The sequence below is a fragment of the Ruditapes philippinarum genome, unplaced genomic scaffold (genome assembly GCF_026571515.1).
Source record: "Ruditapes philippinarum isolate M1 unplaced genomic scaffold, ASM2657151v2 ctg4388_1_1_1_1, whole genome shotgun sequence".
In the NCBI taxonomy this organism is placed as follows: Eukaryota; Metazoa; Mollusca; class Bivalvia; order Venerida; family Veneridae; genus Ruditapes; species Ruditapes philippinarum.
The window spans coordinates 59,629-76,242 of record NW_026851951.1 but is presented as its reverse complement, the minus strand read 5'-3'; the positions used below and the strand labels follow the sequence as shown (position 1 = coordinate 76,242).

At 32.7% G+C, this 16,614-nt stretch overlaps 1 protein-coding gene across 1 annotated transcript; it reads left to right on the top strand.

The window, feature by feature from the left end:
* Positions 1 to 498: 498 nt before the first annotated feature.
* LOC132743953 (interferon-induced very large GTPase 1-like) lies at positions 499 to 13,585 on the top strand. Its single transcript, XM_060732557.1, has 7 exons — positions 499 to 1,375; positions 1,587 to 1,760; positions 3,008 to 3,274; positions 3,557 to 3,694; positions 4,304 to 4,372; positions 4,908 to 4,979; positions 5,372 to 13,585. The coding sequence occupies exons 1-7, from the start codon at positions 1,186 to 1,188 to the stop codon at positions 10,201 to 10,203; spliced, it is 5,742 nt and encodes a 1,913-aa protein (XP_060588540.1). The 5' UTR covers positions 499 to 1,185; the 3' UTR covers positions 10,204 to 13,585.
* Positions 13,586 to 16,614: the final 3,029 nt, after the last annotated feature.

Below are 16,614 nucleotides of genomic sequence, written 5' to 3'. Positions count from 1 at the left end.
TCACATGGTTAATACGTGAAAATTGTCCTCGTGTTCCAATTGATCCACGCTTTTCGTATTGTAAAGTTTCATACTTCAAAACACATACAGTGAATACAAACCTATTAAATATCAAATTGAAAAAAACACAAGGTTATAAAAAAGTAGGATCAATATTTTCATAATATAATCAATATATTTAGAAAAAATCAATTTAAGTATACCGAAAACGAGAAATTTATAAAGGAATAAAATATATGTATAAAAAACTAGTGTATCTTTAAAGAATTGATCACTTATATCGGAACCGAAATAATAGTCCCTTTTAACTAAAACGTTCCAAATTTTAAACTCAATTATGCTATACAAGATAAGTATTTTATTCAGGATAACATGTTTCGAGATTTAAAAGTCACAATATGAATACATTTCTAAATTTAATACAAATACAACTGATGAAATGTCAGCTTTATACATGTACATCTACTTGGTTTGATATTGCAATGGAAATACCATATACCTCGGCTGCGAAAAATATTTAACGTTCTAAAACATATATATGTAGAATATTAAATCATTTATCGAAACTTCTGTACAATCTCGTGAATCTTGCAACCAAAACACACAAAGATTGAATGACGAACCGACTCGCCCAGGTAAAAAACATTTACTAAATGAAAATAGGTCTGGAAACCTTGGGCCCATTTGTCAATGTCGTCGGGCCTCATTCCTTGCTGGTAGATAGTAAAACCATTTTAAATGTAGCGCAATATATTTATACAAAAAGAATTTACCAGACCGCATTGTTTACCACTACTAGTTGCCTCAACTTTCGCAAGGAACTGAAACTTCTGTACATGTCAGATCAGAGGTAAAATGCGAATGACCGTAGACAGGATTTCATGATCAATCATAACGGAAGTGACCTGCACCGTCCTGGAATCGAACCGGGGTCGCCAGATTCACAGGTCAACGTTCTACCTATTGAGCTAACCGTACGACATACAGTAATGATAATCAATAATTTACCTTTATACTCAGTACTCATAACAGAATCGTTTTGCTCATAACGGAACTCATATTTTCATTTAAAAACCTAGCATATTTATGTTTTATAATGCAATAGCTGCGAAAAACGATATCGCAATATCCTGAATATGTGAATTTACATGCTATACATTTTAACATCTCGTTTCCCCTTTCAGTATGGGTATCGATATCGAAACGTACCGTGGTAGAATAGGAACTTTCAGATTTTCATCGGGAGTCGATGTTGTGACGATTGTTTGTCCTGTGAACTTAAGTGGCGGGATTAAAGTTATCGGTACTGTACTTTTCATAGGACTACTTTTGTTGCTTTCCGGCATAGAACCTAACCCTGGGCCGAAGGAGAACGGTAAGGAGTTTGAAATTTCTAAGGCATGATGTGCTTAGATTTATTAATTTCTGAGGCATGATTTGCTTAGATTTACTAATTTCTGAGGCATGATATGCTTAGATTTATTAATTTCTGAGGCATGATATGCTTAGATTTAATAATTTCTGAGGCATGATATGTTATTCATTTGCCTTTTTTGTCTGATTAGATCATTTAATTTGTATTTCAGACGATGAACAAGCAAGGAGGACGATAAAGGTTGCAGGAATTCCTGCTGGAATAGATAAACAATACCTTACTCTCTTTTTCAAAAGTTCAAGAAAATGTGGTGGAGGAAAAATCAGCAACATTCAGTTTGACGAAGAAAATCATTCGGCTGTTATACAGTTTGAAAATGTTGATAGTATGTATACAATGTATTTTTAAATGAAATTATAAGCCATTAATCTTGATTGAGGAAATACATTAAGATATACTTTTGATGAACTGAAATGAATTTTCGAAATTCCATGTGCTAACAGCGATGAATATTGACCAGCTAAAGGGCCTCGCTCCCCTCCAAAGATATGCGCACAATCTGATTACATATAAACAAAATAGCAGAAAGTCTGAACGGTGCATGTTTTGAGCATGTCGCATTTACATTTCATCTTAACAGCATAACCCCTTTCTCACAACAAACAAAAGAAACGCAAAAGACCACGAATATTACGTAGATACGCACTTAGAAATGCAACCGTATTTAGGATTAAGCAATGACGAACCAAAATAAAATTAATTAGCTGTCCGAGGAGCAGAGCCCTCAGTCCTGGATGGAAAACTTATAAATTGAATAAAATGTTATACATTCATAACATGAAATCGGTATGGCGGATAGTACTCATCAAGGTGCGTGTGAAAGTTCTCTTGAAATGTGCCATGGTCAGTTGTATATCGTTAATACGTACACATCTAAGTGACCTTGACCTTTTGATCGGAAAGCGGTTGTTGCTGGAAGTACTCGTGCAAATAAAGTTTGAAGTACCTATGTCCATGTATTTTGAATAGATAGCCGGCTTAAGTTTGTTACTTGTTCCATTGAGCAAGAACTTTGTATTTGACCATTTGAGCAGTAAATAAATTTGCAGGTAAAACGCACCTAAAAAGTTTTGTCTTTAGAGTTGTCATTCTAAACTTACACGGTAAAAAAGAAAGTTACATGAATCTTAAAATTTAACAACGTAAAGATTTTATTGGTAACAATTTAGATAAAAATTAAAAACAAGAACGGTTACAAAGTATATCATGTTTATAAGTTGAGATTTTTACGATCAGGTAGTATCTTGCTACATACAAATGAGTATCAATAAATCAACCATGGGCATAAAAATTATTGACCGGGTTGTCTGTATACTTTTGACATCAAATTGTTAGGTAACATTTCAAAAATATTTCAACCATTTAGCGAAAGTAGAACGGTTATGTTTATTTAGACTACATTTAAACAATCAAGAGAACGCGTGAACTGCTCAGATGCGACGGTAGTATTATTTACAGTAACATTTAAGTATGTTCCATTCAATGAGTTCATTTTTAATATCGTTTTTAAAAAATCCCTTCGTAACAAAATTCTTTTACAATTTACAAATAATGCTGATATCGATCTTCCAGCTGTTCAGTCAGTGTTACAAAGAAGGCCTATTAAAATAGCAGGAGCGGTGCTAGATATAGATAGCTTTGGATCAGAACCGAGTTTCAACTTTTCGATATGCTCTTCCCCGACAATAGAGGTTACTGGCTTCCAGACGGGTGATTCGCAAATGACAGAATTTCTCGAATTATACTTTGAAGATGAGGAAAGTTCAGGCGGTGACACTATAGCTAATATAACAGTAGATGACGATGGAAAAGCCCTAGTTACATTTGAATCGATCGAAGGTAAGCACTGACTAAACTGTGTTCTAAGTAGCCGCAATACACTCGATATTACATGCACTAAACGACTTCCTTTTTAACGTATTAATCGTGCAATATTGCTGGCGTACATGAACTAGATTGGTTTTTTTTCTTATCTTACATAGCTAAGCCAAACAAGGACGTCATAACTAATTTTTATGGACTGTTTGAAGGTGACACATAATATGTCCTGTAAACACATCTGCTTAATGGAATTGTTACAAACGATTTTTCTTTCTTATTTTTTTAAAATATGTGTTTCAGTTGCTCAACGGGTGGTTAATAAAAGCACACACACATTAAAGCAAAACACGTTGAAAGTGGTTCCACATAGACAAGACATCCCACCAGAACATGACATTGATACATATTCCTCCACTCCTTCAATGGAAATTACATCAGGTATAGTTCCTTCTACAATTGTGCAGATTATGCAGCATAGTTCTATATATATATGTTGATGCAAAACTTGGTCATGCATTGCTTTAAGAAAAGATTTACTTTTTAAACGAATTCTGGAACATTTTACTACAAGCATCTTTTTTTTTATATCATGACTAAGATTATCACGTTATATAGATCACTTAACTAAAACCACATAAAAGACCCTAACAATACAAACGATTTTTCCAAGAGCACATGTTCTCAACATAATTGATAGTCATAATAAAAATACATTCTATAATCCATATCGCTTTTAATGAAATGTGATGAATATGTTTGGGTTGTGCAAATGTCATGTATTACAACGTTTCATAATAAAAGGACATACACGATAAGGATATATTGCATGCACATGTATCAGTGAAACCATGTTATTGAATCATTAAACAAAATTAATGAATTCAGCTGTTTTACCTTCTCTGTAAATTGACATACAAGTGCCATAACTGTACCATTTTCTTTATTTTATAAGATAGGATTTAACAATGATATAGATATATGATATAAAGGTACATTATGTCTATTACTGTATAAATTAAGATGATGTAGTTAACCTTTTAATAATAGCCCAAGCATCAATCCCCGAAACTATCCACAAACGAACGGAAAGGAAGGTAGACATGGATGATATACTTGGTAAGTTACTCTGATACCAAAAATACTTAACACGATAATCACTTTAAGTTCTGATTTTTTAAAGTTGATAAGCTGCAGCAAATAATCATTTTAGTATGAATCCCGTGCTATGTTTAACTCAAGGACCTGAAAAAAAACTAAACCTGAATCTGCAGTTTCTTGTTTTATTATGATATTATCATTGCAGGAGAGTGTACTAGCATATTTGATTTGAGTTTGTAGACCTGATTTCCTTTCTTTTCTTAAGCTCTTTATTATTTTATGAATGCAATTAAGTCAGATATCGTACTGATTTACCCACATATGGCTAACGTTTGCTTATACAAATCCTCTAGTGCATAATCAACGATGTGTTGGTTATTTTTCGCCAATCTTTGCTTGTTACTTGTATAACCGTTTCAATAAGCTTATCGCTTTCAACACAATCGAACTTAAATAAATTTGTATAATTTGTATAAACTAACCTTTTGCTGTTAAATCGGTTATCAACAGTATCAGTTTGGAAAATTCGATTTTTGTGCTTTATGCTATTCAGTTGAGGTGCCGGAGCGGTGCAAACTGTCGAACATTGTTGAAAAACGGTTTCCTACTGACAATGAAATAAAAGGTATATTTATTTAACGTTATCGTTATTTCATAAGTAAAACATCGAGTAAATGGTTATAGCGGCTACCTTAAGCGCGTACACCTACTCGACTGTGTTAGAATAGACAATGATTTTTCCTGATACACCAGTCATGATAATTTCAGAGAGATTTTTGCAAATAAGCTTCATGCTTTAATCAGCAAGCGAAAGACGATAATTATGTTTTAGGTATATATAAACATCTATGAACTTAAGAACGTAACAGCCACATTATTAATTGTTAATCATTTATTATTGTATTGCATTATTTTAATTTTCCTAAACATTCATTTTTTGCATGGTGACTGCTATAGTTAAGCCGTATTCTACTAAATAGATAGAGGTCTTTTATCATTATTTTCTTTATTTTATAGACAAAGCGAAAGCCAACAGTGATAAGATTTTACATCTTACTGGTCTGACAGACAAATTCCCAGAAAAAATTACAATTGCGGAAATTATGTCCATAGATCTTAAAGCTGATGTTAAACATAATTATGCAAACGAAGAATTGCCATGGATTCTACTGCGTCGTATTTTAGGAGTTCAGAGTAAAGCAAGAGATCGTTCTGGCATAATCAATGATCATACAGAAAGAGCAGAACAGACGCATGCACGAGATGTTGAAACTATTGTTCAATTCTTTGATCATTTCACCGTGGACGACACAAACGACGAAGGTGATGGAACTTCTCCTTTAGATATATTTCTAATAACACTACAATGCTGCGACCCCATGCTGAAGCAATTATTGTTTCAAAAGTTGTATTTGTGTAAAATAGCTTTTCCTTTTATACAATATGACAAATCGTTAAATGATTGGGAATTTATAATATGGCCCTTACGTTCTTTAGTTGTAGAAAGTTACAATATATCACAGACACCTGAAACAGAAACAAGGGAATTTGAGATTCTAGAGCTCCCTGTAAAAACAGTAACTTTTGCAAATTTTGGTAGACCAGATTATTCAAAGTCTAAATTAATGAATGATTTACTTTCGGACGATATTCAAGATACATTTTTCAATATCAATTGCCCCCTTGGTATGTCACCAAAATCTTGCAGTAAAGGAACAGTAGAAATGTTTACTCTACCTATTTGTGGTTTAAAAGAAAAAAAGTTTGAAGATGCAATTGCATTTTTTAATTTGAGAGGGAGGATTGAAGAAAATTTTACGACAGAGGTCATTACATTTGTTTCAAAAATATCTGATATTCTGGTTCTTTTACTGGATGAGTCGTCCATTATTAAACGCGATGAAGAACTTTGTAAAATGATAACCAATTTCACAACCGTAATCATTGTCATAGCTAGCAAGACAAAAAAATCTACTGTCGAACAGTTTATTGAAAAGCTGACACCTACAACAAGACCTACTGTAAGAATTATCAGTACATATAAAGCACGTACTCAAAAGAATTCTAAAGATTTTTCAGAACAACTTCGACAACTTATAGCTACTCGACTCAAGATCTCCGCAGTGAAATCTCTAGATGATCGTGTAAATGAATGTTCATCTCATTTAAGTGACGAGACCAGAACCGATTGTGCAAAAGCCAAGGTAATAGCCACCCAAGTATTTCAATCTATGACTGATATTGGAAGCAAAGGTCAGATGAAAAGATTCATAACACCGGTACACTTCATTTACTCAAAACAAATTGGTACCAGTATAAGAAGTTTACATAGAATGAAAAACGTACAAGAAACTCACACTATAACAGCAAAAATCAAGCAAATAAGGAAAATTCAGCTTCAAAGTATTTCGAGATCAATGAAGTTATTTCTTCAGTCACTTGACAATGTCAAAGATAAACCAATGATGGTGCAATATTTAGTAAAATGGCTTTCTATATTGTTAGATCGACAGAAAAGGAAACAGATACCTTCTTTAGTGCGTCAGAATCAATTACATAGACAAGAATTGGTTGCATTGCAAAGCAACACATCTTCTAAAGACCAAGATATAAACACACTTAAAGAAGAGATCGCCAAATCACAAGAATCAATAGAAGACGCAAACTTAGGAATAGAACATATGTTTAGAGAGTTAGGACACATATATGAGTCTGTGATTGTCATGAAAGCAGATCCCACAATGTACCAGCTTCCATCAGTCCAAAATGTAATACATATTATGACATCATTAATAGTGTCAGGACAAATCTTCGAGATCATTGACGGTGACAATTTTTTTCTTCCGAGTGAATGGGTTCAAGCGGTTTTAGAGCAAGTGTCGAAAAATATTCACTCAAAAAAGTGTTTAACACTGTCTGTTCTTGGGGTTCAAAGTTCTGGTAAGTCAACATTACTGAATTCCCTGTTTGGATCTTTGTTTCCGGTGAAATCTGGGCGATGCACTAGAGGTATACATATGCAAATCATGCCTATTACACCAAACAACAGTCTTCCTTTCAGTTATGTGACAGTTATAGATTCAGAAGGTTTACGATCTACGGAACGTACTTCTACGACACATAACCACGACAACGAGTTATCAACGGTGATAGCGGGGTTAGGTGATATAACACTGCTTAATGTCATGGGTGAAAATACCAATGAAATTCGGGACATTGTACAAGTAGTTGTACACGCATTTCTTAAATTGAAACTTGCAAATAAGCAACTTGATATCGGGAAAATATTTTTCTTGGTACACCAAAACGTAATTGATACAACTGCTCGAGAAAATTTGAGGACAGGTTTAAATGCATTGATAGAGACTCTGGACTGTGCAGCAAAGAATGCAGGAGAAATAGAAGGTATACGCGAAATAAAAGCATTTCATCAAGTCATAGATTTTGACACGAATGCAAATGTGTGGTATCTACCGAGTTATTGGCAAGGCAACCCTCCTATGGCGAGAGTCAATGCTACTTACAGTGATCGCGTTTTCGACAAAAAAGGCACTCTTTTACAGAAAGCTTTAGAATGCAAGGATAAGTCCTACAAATCTCTCGGTGATGCTGCTATTCATATCAGAGATTTATGGAAAGGTGTTTTAACGGAGGATTTTGTATTTAGCTTTAGAAATAGTCTTGAAATAAAAGTCTATATTCATATGGAAGAAACATTAAAAGATATTTTGATCAAATTTGAAGATAAAATTGAAAACAAACACGTTATATTGTCTCAAAAATATTTTTCTGAATGCTCAAATCAACAACACTTGCCGGATACCTCCGACAGGCTTGTTAAACAGATGCGTACGATTCTGGCTGAAAATCTTTCTCTTGCAGTAGAAGAAGTAAATGAATACTTTGATAACAGTGAATATAAAGATATACTAGTACAGTGGCAGGATTTTGCAAAAAAGCGTACTGAGGCTTTATATTTAGAATTAGAGGATAGAATAAGGACTGAAACGCTTAGATTGCGAGATAGAACGCGTATTGAATTAAAAATCAAAGAAGACAGTTTAGGACACGAAGCTAAAATGTATGAACGATCTCTACAGGTAGCAAAATACATCAAAGGCGAATGTCTAAATATGGAGGAAATAGAGAATAAATTTGAACAAACTTGGCACTCAATTAGCAGGGAGATTCTAGATTTTGGTGAGCTAGAAGATGTTTCAAAGTCACTTGCAGACAATTTTGAACGATGCCTTTTCGATATTCTTAGTACAGAGCAACTTATATTGAAGACGGAGTTTGAAAAGCGGAGGAACAATAGCTTTTATATCATCAATACCTTGACGGGATCGTTCGACCTCAGCGGCATAGTGTTGGATGATATCAGCTTTTCATCAGAATCTTTCAGACAAGACAACGAGATAAAAATGTCACGTGTGAAAGATGAAATAAATAAAACATTATGTGAGATAGAAACATTAGTGGGTACATTTTTAGGAGACATGAATGAACTAACATATCGAGAAGTGAAACATATATTGTACAAGATATACAAGAAAATTCAGCTGTTACAAAACCAAGAAAATGACATTTCATTGAAAATAACAGGAGTTATCAAATTATGTATTCACGTGACTGCTTTTTGTTCCACACGTTTTGATGCACATAACGCTGAGTATCACAAAAGTAGGGGTATACATGCCAGAATTTCAAACTACAAAGTTCAAGTAAGAGAACAGTTTATTGCATATGTTAAAGACCGTAAAGCTGAGGAAACTGCTGCTAAACAAATCACGGTTATTGTAGAAAATATTTTGTTGGACAAAATACAAGACAGGATTCAATATACTGTTAAAGTTATATTAAAACAAACTTTGCCCCAATTGAAATATCATTTGATTATTGAAGTTCTTGAAGATTTGACAGTTGCTGATGATTTTGACTCTTTTATAAAATACATAAAAACTCCTAGAAATCTTGTGAAAGATTGGGTGAAGAAAAAAGCGAAAACTTTCCTATTTAATTCCAACATGACGAATTTCTCTAAAATAGTTAACAAAGTCGTCAATGAATTCTATAATGACATCCAAGTAAGTATTGATAAATGCTATGAGACATTTCGTCACGAGAGCCCAACTTCAGAAGAATGGACCAAATCATTCGTGCAGAATTTTTCTATGTGTCCAATTGGAACATCAGAGTTCAAAAATGTAACAAAATGGTTTAGTCAGATAGAAAATATAAAAAACTTTAGCAGTTTGCTTACTGATAGCATCAAAGCTTCCTCTGAAGAAATTGTAAAACAATTGATAACGAAAGAACAAGTCGAGAGAATTATTAAATTCAAAGGTCCAGAGAGCATGGTAAAAGCCTTATTTCAACAAGTGTGGGGCTGCCCAGAGCAATGTCCATTTTGCGGGGAGCCATGTGCGAAAGCTTTCATACATGGAGGAACGAACCATTTTAGTTTGCAACACAGAATATCGTCTTGTTTAGGTGCAAGAGAGGACTTTATACATAAAGCTGTACTGTCATCTTGCAATTTTAATGTCCAATCAGATCTAGAGCACCATTGTGATTTGTTTGGCTTCCGATGCAACAAAGAAGCAAAGAAACGATGTGGAAAACAATGGCATTTATTTAGAAATTATAGGGAGCATATACCAGACTGGGATATCGAGCCAAATGCAAATATACAAGAATGCTCAAAATTTTGGCTATGGTTTGTTGCAAAATATAAATACCAGTTAGCAATTTACTATAAATATGATATATCTGACATACCTGACTCCTGGGATGAAATCACACAAGCAGAGGCTTTGGAAAACCTCAGAAGAATTTACTCATTGTAAATATCATTTGTTAAAATTGTTAGAAAACGAGTGCATTTATAAAGGATTATCGAACCAAATATATTAAAGTAGGGGCCTCATTATGTATGTGCATGAACGAAGGAACGTGCAAACAACTGCTTAAAATTTGGCCGCACATTGAATGCATTACGTTATATAGAGTCATAAATTTGCTTCATAGAGAAGAATCTTACGTTAGATCAAATGCAACCGCTGTTATTATTATTACAACTTGAAATTTAACTCAAGTGTTTAGTTTTCATACTTGGATAAGACAATTAAAACAGTTTATAATTTTGTGAAGGTTTTTGTTTTGAAAGAAATGTTTGCTATATATCAAAGTAAAGTTTGGTCTACCAAAACACGTTTAAATTTGATTAATTTTATTTGTACAAACAGAAATTAAATAGTACATTGAAGATTTCTTAATTATCTGAGGTTTGCGTTAAAGTAAGTATGTTATTGATGTGCTGTATAATTAAACTTCAACGTTTAAAATGAATAAAAATATTATAAACGTGGACCGATAGCTAATTAAAATCATAAGTTTGCATGGGTTTGTTGACATAAACTTTTACTTATTTATCTATCATTCAGATTCTAGGCTTATATCTAATAAGACATTTTGTCACTGTGATTAAATACCGACACCTTAATCTCTTCTACTCTTGATACATACTGATCATATGGAACTCAAAGTATTTTCCTAAAATTGTGTACAACCTTTTTTTAAATTATATTTCTGACATTTGTTAAATAGATGTCCAAGGAAAAAACATAGTTACAAACTTACAAATCTGCAATTTTTCATAACACAACATGATAATATGAGATTTAAATCAAATCATCCTGTAGTTTATACGAAACAAAGTTCGATATCTAATTACATCAGTTGTAGCTAAGTGCACACATTCTATTGCAACTCCGTATATTGACATTTATGTGATTATGTAAACGTGAGATTCTTTTTCCATTTTATCTGTGATAAATGATAGTTATTCATCTAAATAATCAGACAAACATTTGTATCGCACATGCAACAGAATACGTATAATTATGTACGAGGTTTGTTTCAAATCAATACTTAATTTTACTTTCATTACAGAAAATCATGAAATTACATATAAATACATTATATTATTAAACCTTCTAACGGCTCTGCGTTATTAGAGTGAATTAAACTCAAATCTGTGTCCAGTTTTCTGTCGCTATAGTAACCAAAGTCAACAACACTGCTTTAGGTAGGTTTTAATGAGATTGTATCTTTGTGATTCATATATAATTTGAGCTATAAAAAGTGGCGTCAAAATAGCGCACGAGTATAACCGATGTATGATATTTGAAGTTTTGATATGTATTTTGTAATTATTTGACTTTTATTTTGATACACTTTAACTATAATTTTGATATGATTAGTATTACGTTTTAAGCTACACGCCTCCAGATGAGCAAAAATATTAAATTCAAACCTGAGAAAAATGTACGTAGACTTTAGGCAAAGTATAAAGATTCAAAATTCTAGTAATAATTTACATGTCGAGCGCGATTAGTGAGCGATCTTTCAGTATTTGTAATTATATTTCTACTGCGTTACTAACGCAGTGAGGGCTATTTCTGCATATTTGACCTCTTTATTACATGGGTTGTTAGTGCCATTGATAATGTCTAAATTGCAGTTTTTTGGTAACTTCATAATATTATACTGTTTTATACATTTTCAAATTTTTATGAAAATTTGCATGGAGGCATCTGGAGGCGTGCTGCTTTAAATGTCATTTGCATTTCAATTTGATATCATTTTATATTGATTTTAATATCGTTTACTTAACTGATATATTTTAACACCATTTTCACTTTTTTTACAATGTTATTATCATATTTTTACTCAAGACCTGCATGATTAAATTGTGTTTAGTCTATTATTTAAGGTGACTTGTAGACCCATAGGGCCATGTTTTAAGTTATTTTATTTTGTACAAAATATGTTCATTCAAAGTATGTTGTAACATATGTCATTGTAATAAACAATTTATCTTCCTACATTAAACACACACTGTGCCTCAGGAATGAATAAATGTGTTCTTCTCTAGAAGAAGCAGCCATAAGTTTCATAATCACAATTAAATAATTGTTTTAGAGTATGTTTGATGCTTATTACAATATATTTTATATTTTATAATTTGTACTGCTCTACTGTAAGAAACATAAACAAATGGATTTTAAATCTCTTCTGAAATTAACAAACACAAATGAATATTTTGTAATCTGTATTGTTATAAACAAACATAAATGGATATTTTGTAACCTGTACTGTTATAGACAAACACACATGGATATTTTGTAACCTGTACTGTTATAAACAAACACACATGGATATTTTGTGATCTGTACTGTTATAAACAAACATAAATGGATATTTTGTAATCTGTACCGTTATGAACAAACACACATGGATATTTTGTAATCTGTACTGTTATAAACAAACATACATGGATATTTTGTAACCTGTACTGTTATAGACAAACACACATGGATATTTTGTAATATGTACTGTTATAAACAAACACAAATGGATATTTTGTAATATGTACTGTTATAGACAAACACATATGGATATTTTGTAATTTGTACTGTTATAAACAAACACAAATGGATATTTTGTAATCTGTACTGTTATAGACAAACACACATGGATATTTTGTAATATGTACTGTTATAAACAAACACAAATGGATATTTTGTAATCTGTACTGTTATAAACAAACACAAATGGATATTTTGTAATCTGTACTGTTATAAACAAACATAAATGGATATTTTGTAATCTGTACTGTTATAACCAAACACAAATGGGTATTTTGTAATCTGTACTGTTATAAACAAACACAAATGGATATTTTGTAACCTGTAGTGTTAGAAACAAACACACATGGATATTTTGTTATATGTACTGTTATAGACAAACACAAATGGATATTTTGTGATCTGTACTGTTATAAACAAACACAAATGGATATTTTGTAATCTTTACTGTTATTAAAAAACACACATGGATATTTTATCATATGTACAGTAATAAACAGACAGTAATGGATATTTTATAATCTGTACAGTAATAAATTGACAGAAATGGATATTATATAATATGTAAAGTTATAAACACTCAAATGGATATTTTATAATATGTTCTGTAAGTCTTTACAGCTCTTGTCAAAATTTCCTTATTCATGTTACCTTTATTATAAAATTATGAGATATCCACATTCTGTTTAGTGAAATACCTCTTTCAGTTACAAAAAGGTCTGAAAAATGAAATTGGTATTATTTATGATATTTTATTTAAAATATGTGTTGTATTATATACGTTAGAAATATACTTAAAAGCGGTCTTCAACTTTTATTTTTTGTTGGTTAGTTTGTTTGTTTGTTTCATTTTACACCTTTTCCCAACAATATTTCAGTCATATAGGCAGGTAGTTTCCTAACCATCGTTCCTGGAGAGTTACATCAGTACTAGACTACCTTCCTACGCGCTAAACTACCAAAGCCCGGGGATCGAACCCACGCCAGAGATGTTATTGGATTAGAAGTCATCGACTCTAACCCGTCGACCACGGAGATGGTCTATTTTTTGTTGGAAAAAACATTTCTTTGTTTTTTCAAACTAAGTATATCTTGGAAACGTGCATCGCCCCGAATGCTATTTATAGCACATCATTGACATCTGGATGCATGCAGCTTCAAACTGTATTAAATAAATTTCATTAAAACAGAAATGGCAACATTTGTTTTATTACATGGGCTACGTAGCGGCTCCCGTTCTTATTTTGGTTTCCAGAATAACCAAAATGAGCTTTATAGGCATAAAAGTCAGCAACTTCGATGTGGTGAAATCCAGAGTACAGTACAGTCAGCCTTTGGGTTATCCGAGCATCAACAGAAAATCAACAAACACTGCTTGAAGTAGCAGTTCGAGTTAAACGGTATATTTCCGCACTACATAACGAATGTTTTCATAATTTTATTTGATTATGACCTTGTACAAACGACAGACCTAATGAACGGCAAAATGTGATTAGATGGTAAAATCCTACATTTGCCGTTAACAACTATAGATTTTTACTGACACTGTGACGTAGCGCATACACGAGCTTATTACAGTCTTCATTTGCATGTTAAAATTATATACACACTTTTGTGTTACCGTTTATATATGGTTTTCCTTTCAAAATCATAATTTCTGAAAAGTATTTGATTACATTAACATCGCTTAGGTTCAAAATGTTTATAAAAGTGTAGACTGCTTGGTTTTTAGGCTGACGGGAAAATAGTTATACATATTAATAAAATGCAGCTTTAATTACATTTGTATTTTGATTTGACAACTATATGAAAGGATTTATCTATCAATAACATATTTAATCGAAACATAACATATTTAAAATTTAGAAAAGCTGAAGGATTTTGCAAAGAGGATACCGATATGGCTATGCACCGTGCTTTATGTTACACACACGTGTTTAATGTCATGAAAGATAACTCTAAATTAACTCTTGTAAGAATCATTCGCGAGTTGTCTCGCTTGGTTTAAGACCTATTGGAAAAAGAAATCATTTCAGGTACTCATGTTACGCCTAATAGCTGAACAGGTAAAGCGTTGTTCTGTGAATCAGTCGTTCCGTGTTCGATTTCAGGAAGGTGCAGGTGTCTATTTGTTACTGATCATAAAACCCTTTTTACAGTTATTCGCACAGTATTTAAGCTCTGACATGTAAGTTATTTCATCTAATACGACAGCTTGCCAAGGAACGGCGTAATCTCGTTACTCACTGCCCGTGAGGGTAAACAACAGACATCCACTCTTAGATACCCTCTGAATATTACCTGTTATCAAAGAAAAATACTTACATAGTTAAGCTGTTATATTTACCAGGCTTGAATTGAAAGTATCCTCTATAAACCAATAATCGGTGCATACTAAATACCGGTTTTTTCAAGAATATTCCGATTTGAAACGCAATTCAATATCCGCTACATTTTGTTTACTTTGGCTTACACTGTCAAAAGTGAAAGTTGTGTAACAATTTCATTTTCACGGGTGAGTATGAATACAAAAAATTGTGATCGTATTTTGGCAGTTTTAAACAGAAGTGTATCTCGCTTCGGACATAGTTGATATTTAATAGACATTTGCGGTTTGATAAGAGGAACAAGGACTGAGGATCGAGGACAAGTTATTTATGAGGATAATCTCAAGATTATCTAACAGTTTATAATGAAAGAAGATGTGTGGTATTCAGTTTATTAACCATTTTATTATATATATTGAAATTCATGTCAATAACATTTAAATTGTTAATTCTTCTATCTTTCCCGCCACACATGTGCACAACACGAGGTAAAACATTACGCTTATGTCTCCACACACCACACACTGACTTATATGTTTTTAGCTCAGCTATCAAATGTTCAACAATAACCTTGTATTTTGTGATGTACCTGTTAAGTTTTCGGGACTTAAGCTAAGTTCGCATGTCCATTCTGTTTAGTTGTGCACTGGTATAGGGATTCATTAAAGGGTATCCGTTAGGGTATATTTTGTCCGCCAAGAGCACACAGTTTGCTGGAAATTCTAAATCTACACCCACTTGTCGCATCATTCGAAATTGTTACACGTCATTCTGGTGGCCTTGTGTGTGTATTTCATGATATTGTCTGCGTCCTGAATAATATTGTTCCTGCGGCTCTACTTAAGGTCGGTATATTCTGTGAGATGTACCATCAATAGTCCCGACCGCCATAGGTGTTGTTCCATAATAACATCATGTAAGACCACTTTTGGACTGCAGACCATTTTACATATCTTTTTAGTTTTAAATAGAAGCATTGAAGTACAGCCCGGATCTCGTCTTTCACTGTCGATACACTAATATCAAATAATGTTGATAATACCATAATAGTCGGATAAAAGAGTCAGTAAAACAGGGTTTCTGAACGATAGTGTTCTGGGTCTTTGGGATGTTATATTCAAAGTATTTAGTAATCTTAGAAATATTTCAGGTGTCTCACCACACATCTCAAAGAACTGGTATCTATGTGTAGAAAGCAATTAAAATACATTTCTGCCACTGTATTAAGTTTCGCCAATACCAAATAATCTGTAGTTGAGTGTTAGTGTGTGTTTCGGTGGAGATCTTACCCACAGTAAAATTTTGATAGTTAAGGCAAAATAGTTTGATACACGAGGGGGTGGGTAAAAAAACTGGTAATAGTGTTGAAATAATATTTTGGAAACCCTGTCCATCTCAAGAATGAGTCTACGAATAACTGAAAGTAAGAAATGAATCAAAATAATTTCCTTTATACTTTATATTCATATTCATAATTTAGCACTTTAGTTTGACTGTGTAT

Coding starts and splice junctions, on each gene's coding strand:
- LOC132743953 (XM_060732557.1), top strand. CDS start 1,186: ATGGGTATCGATATCGAAACGTACCGTGGTAGAATAGGAACTTTCAGA. Junction 3,275..3,556: donor TACATTTGAATCGATCGAAG/GTAAGCACTGAC, acceptor TATGTGTTTCAG/TTGCTCAACGGGTGGTTAAT. Junction 4,980..5,371: donor TACTGACAATGAAATAAAAG/GTATATTTATTT, acceptor TTTATTTTATAG/ACAAAGCGAAAGCCAACAGT.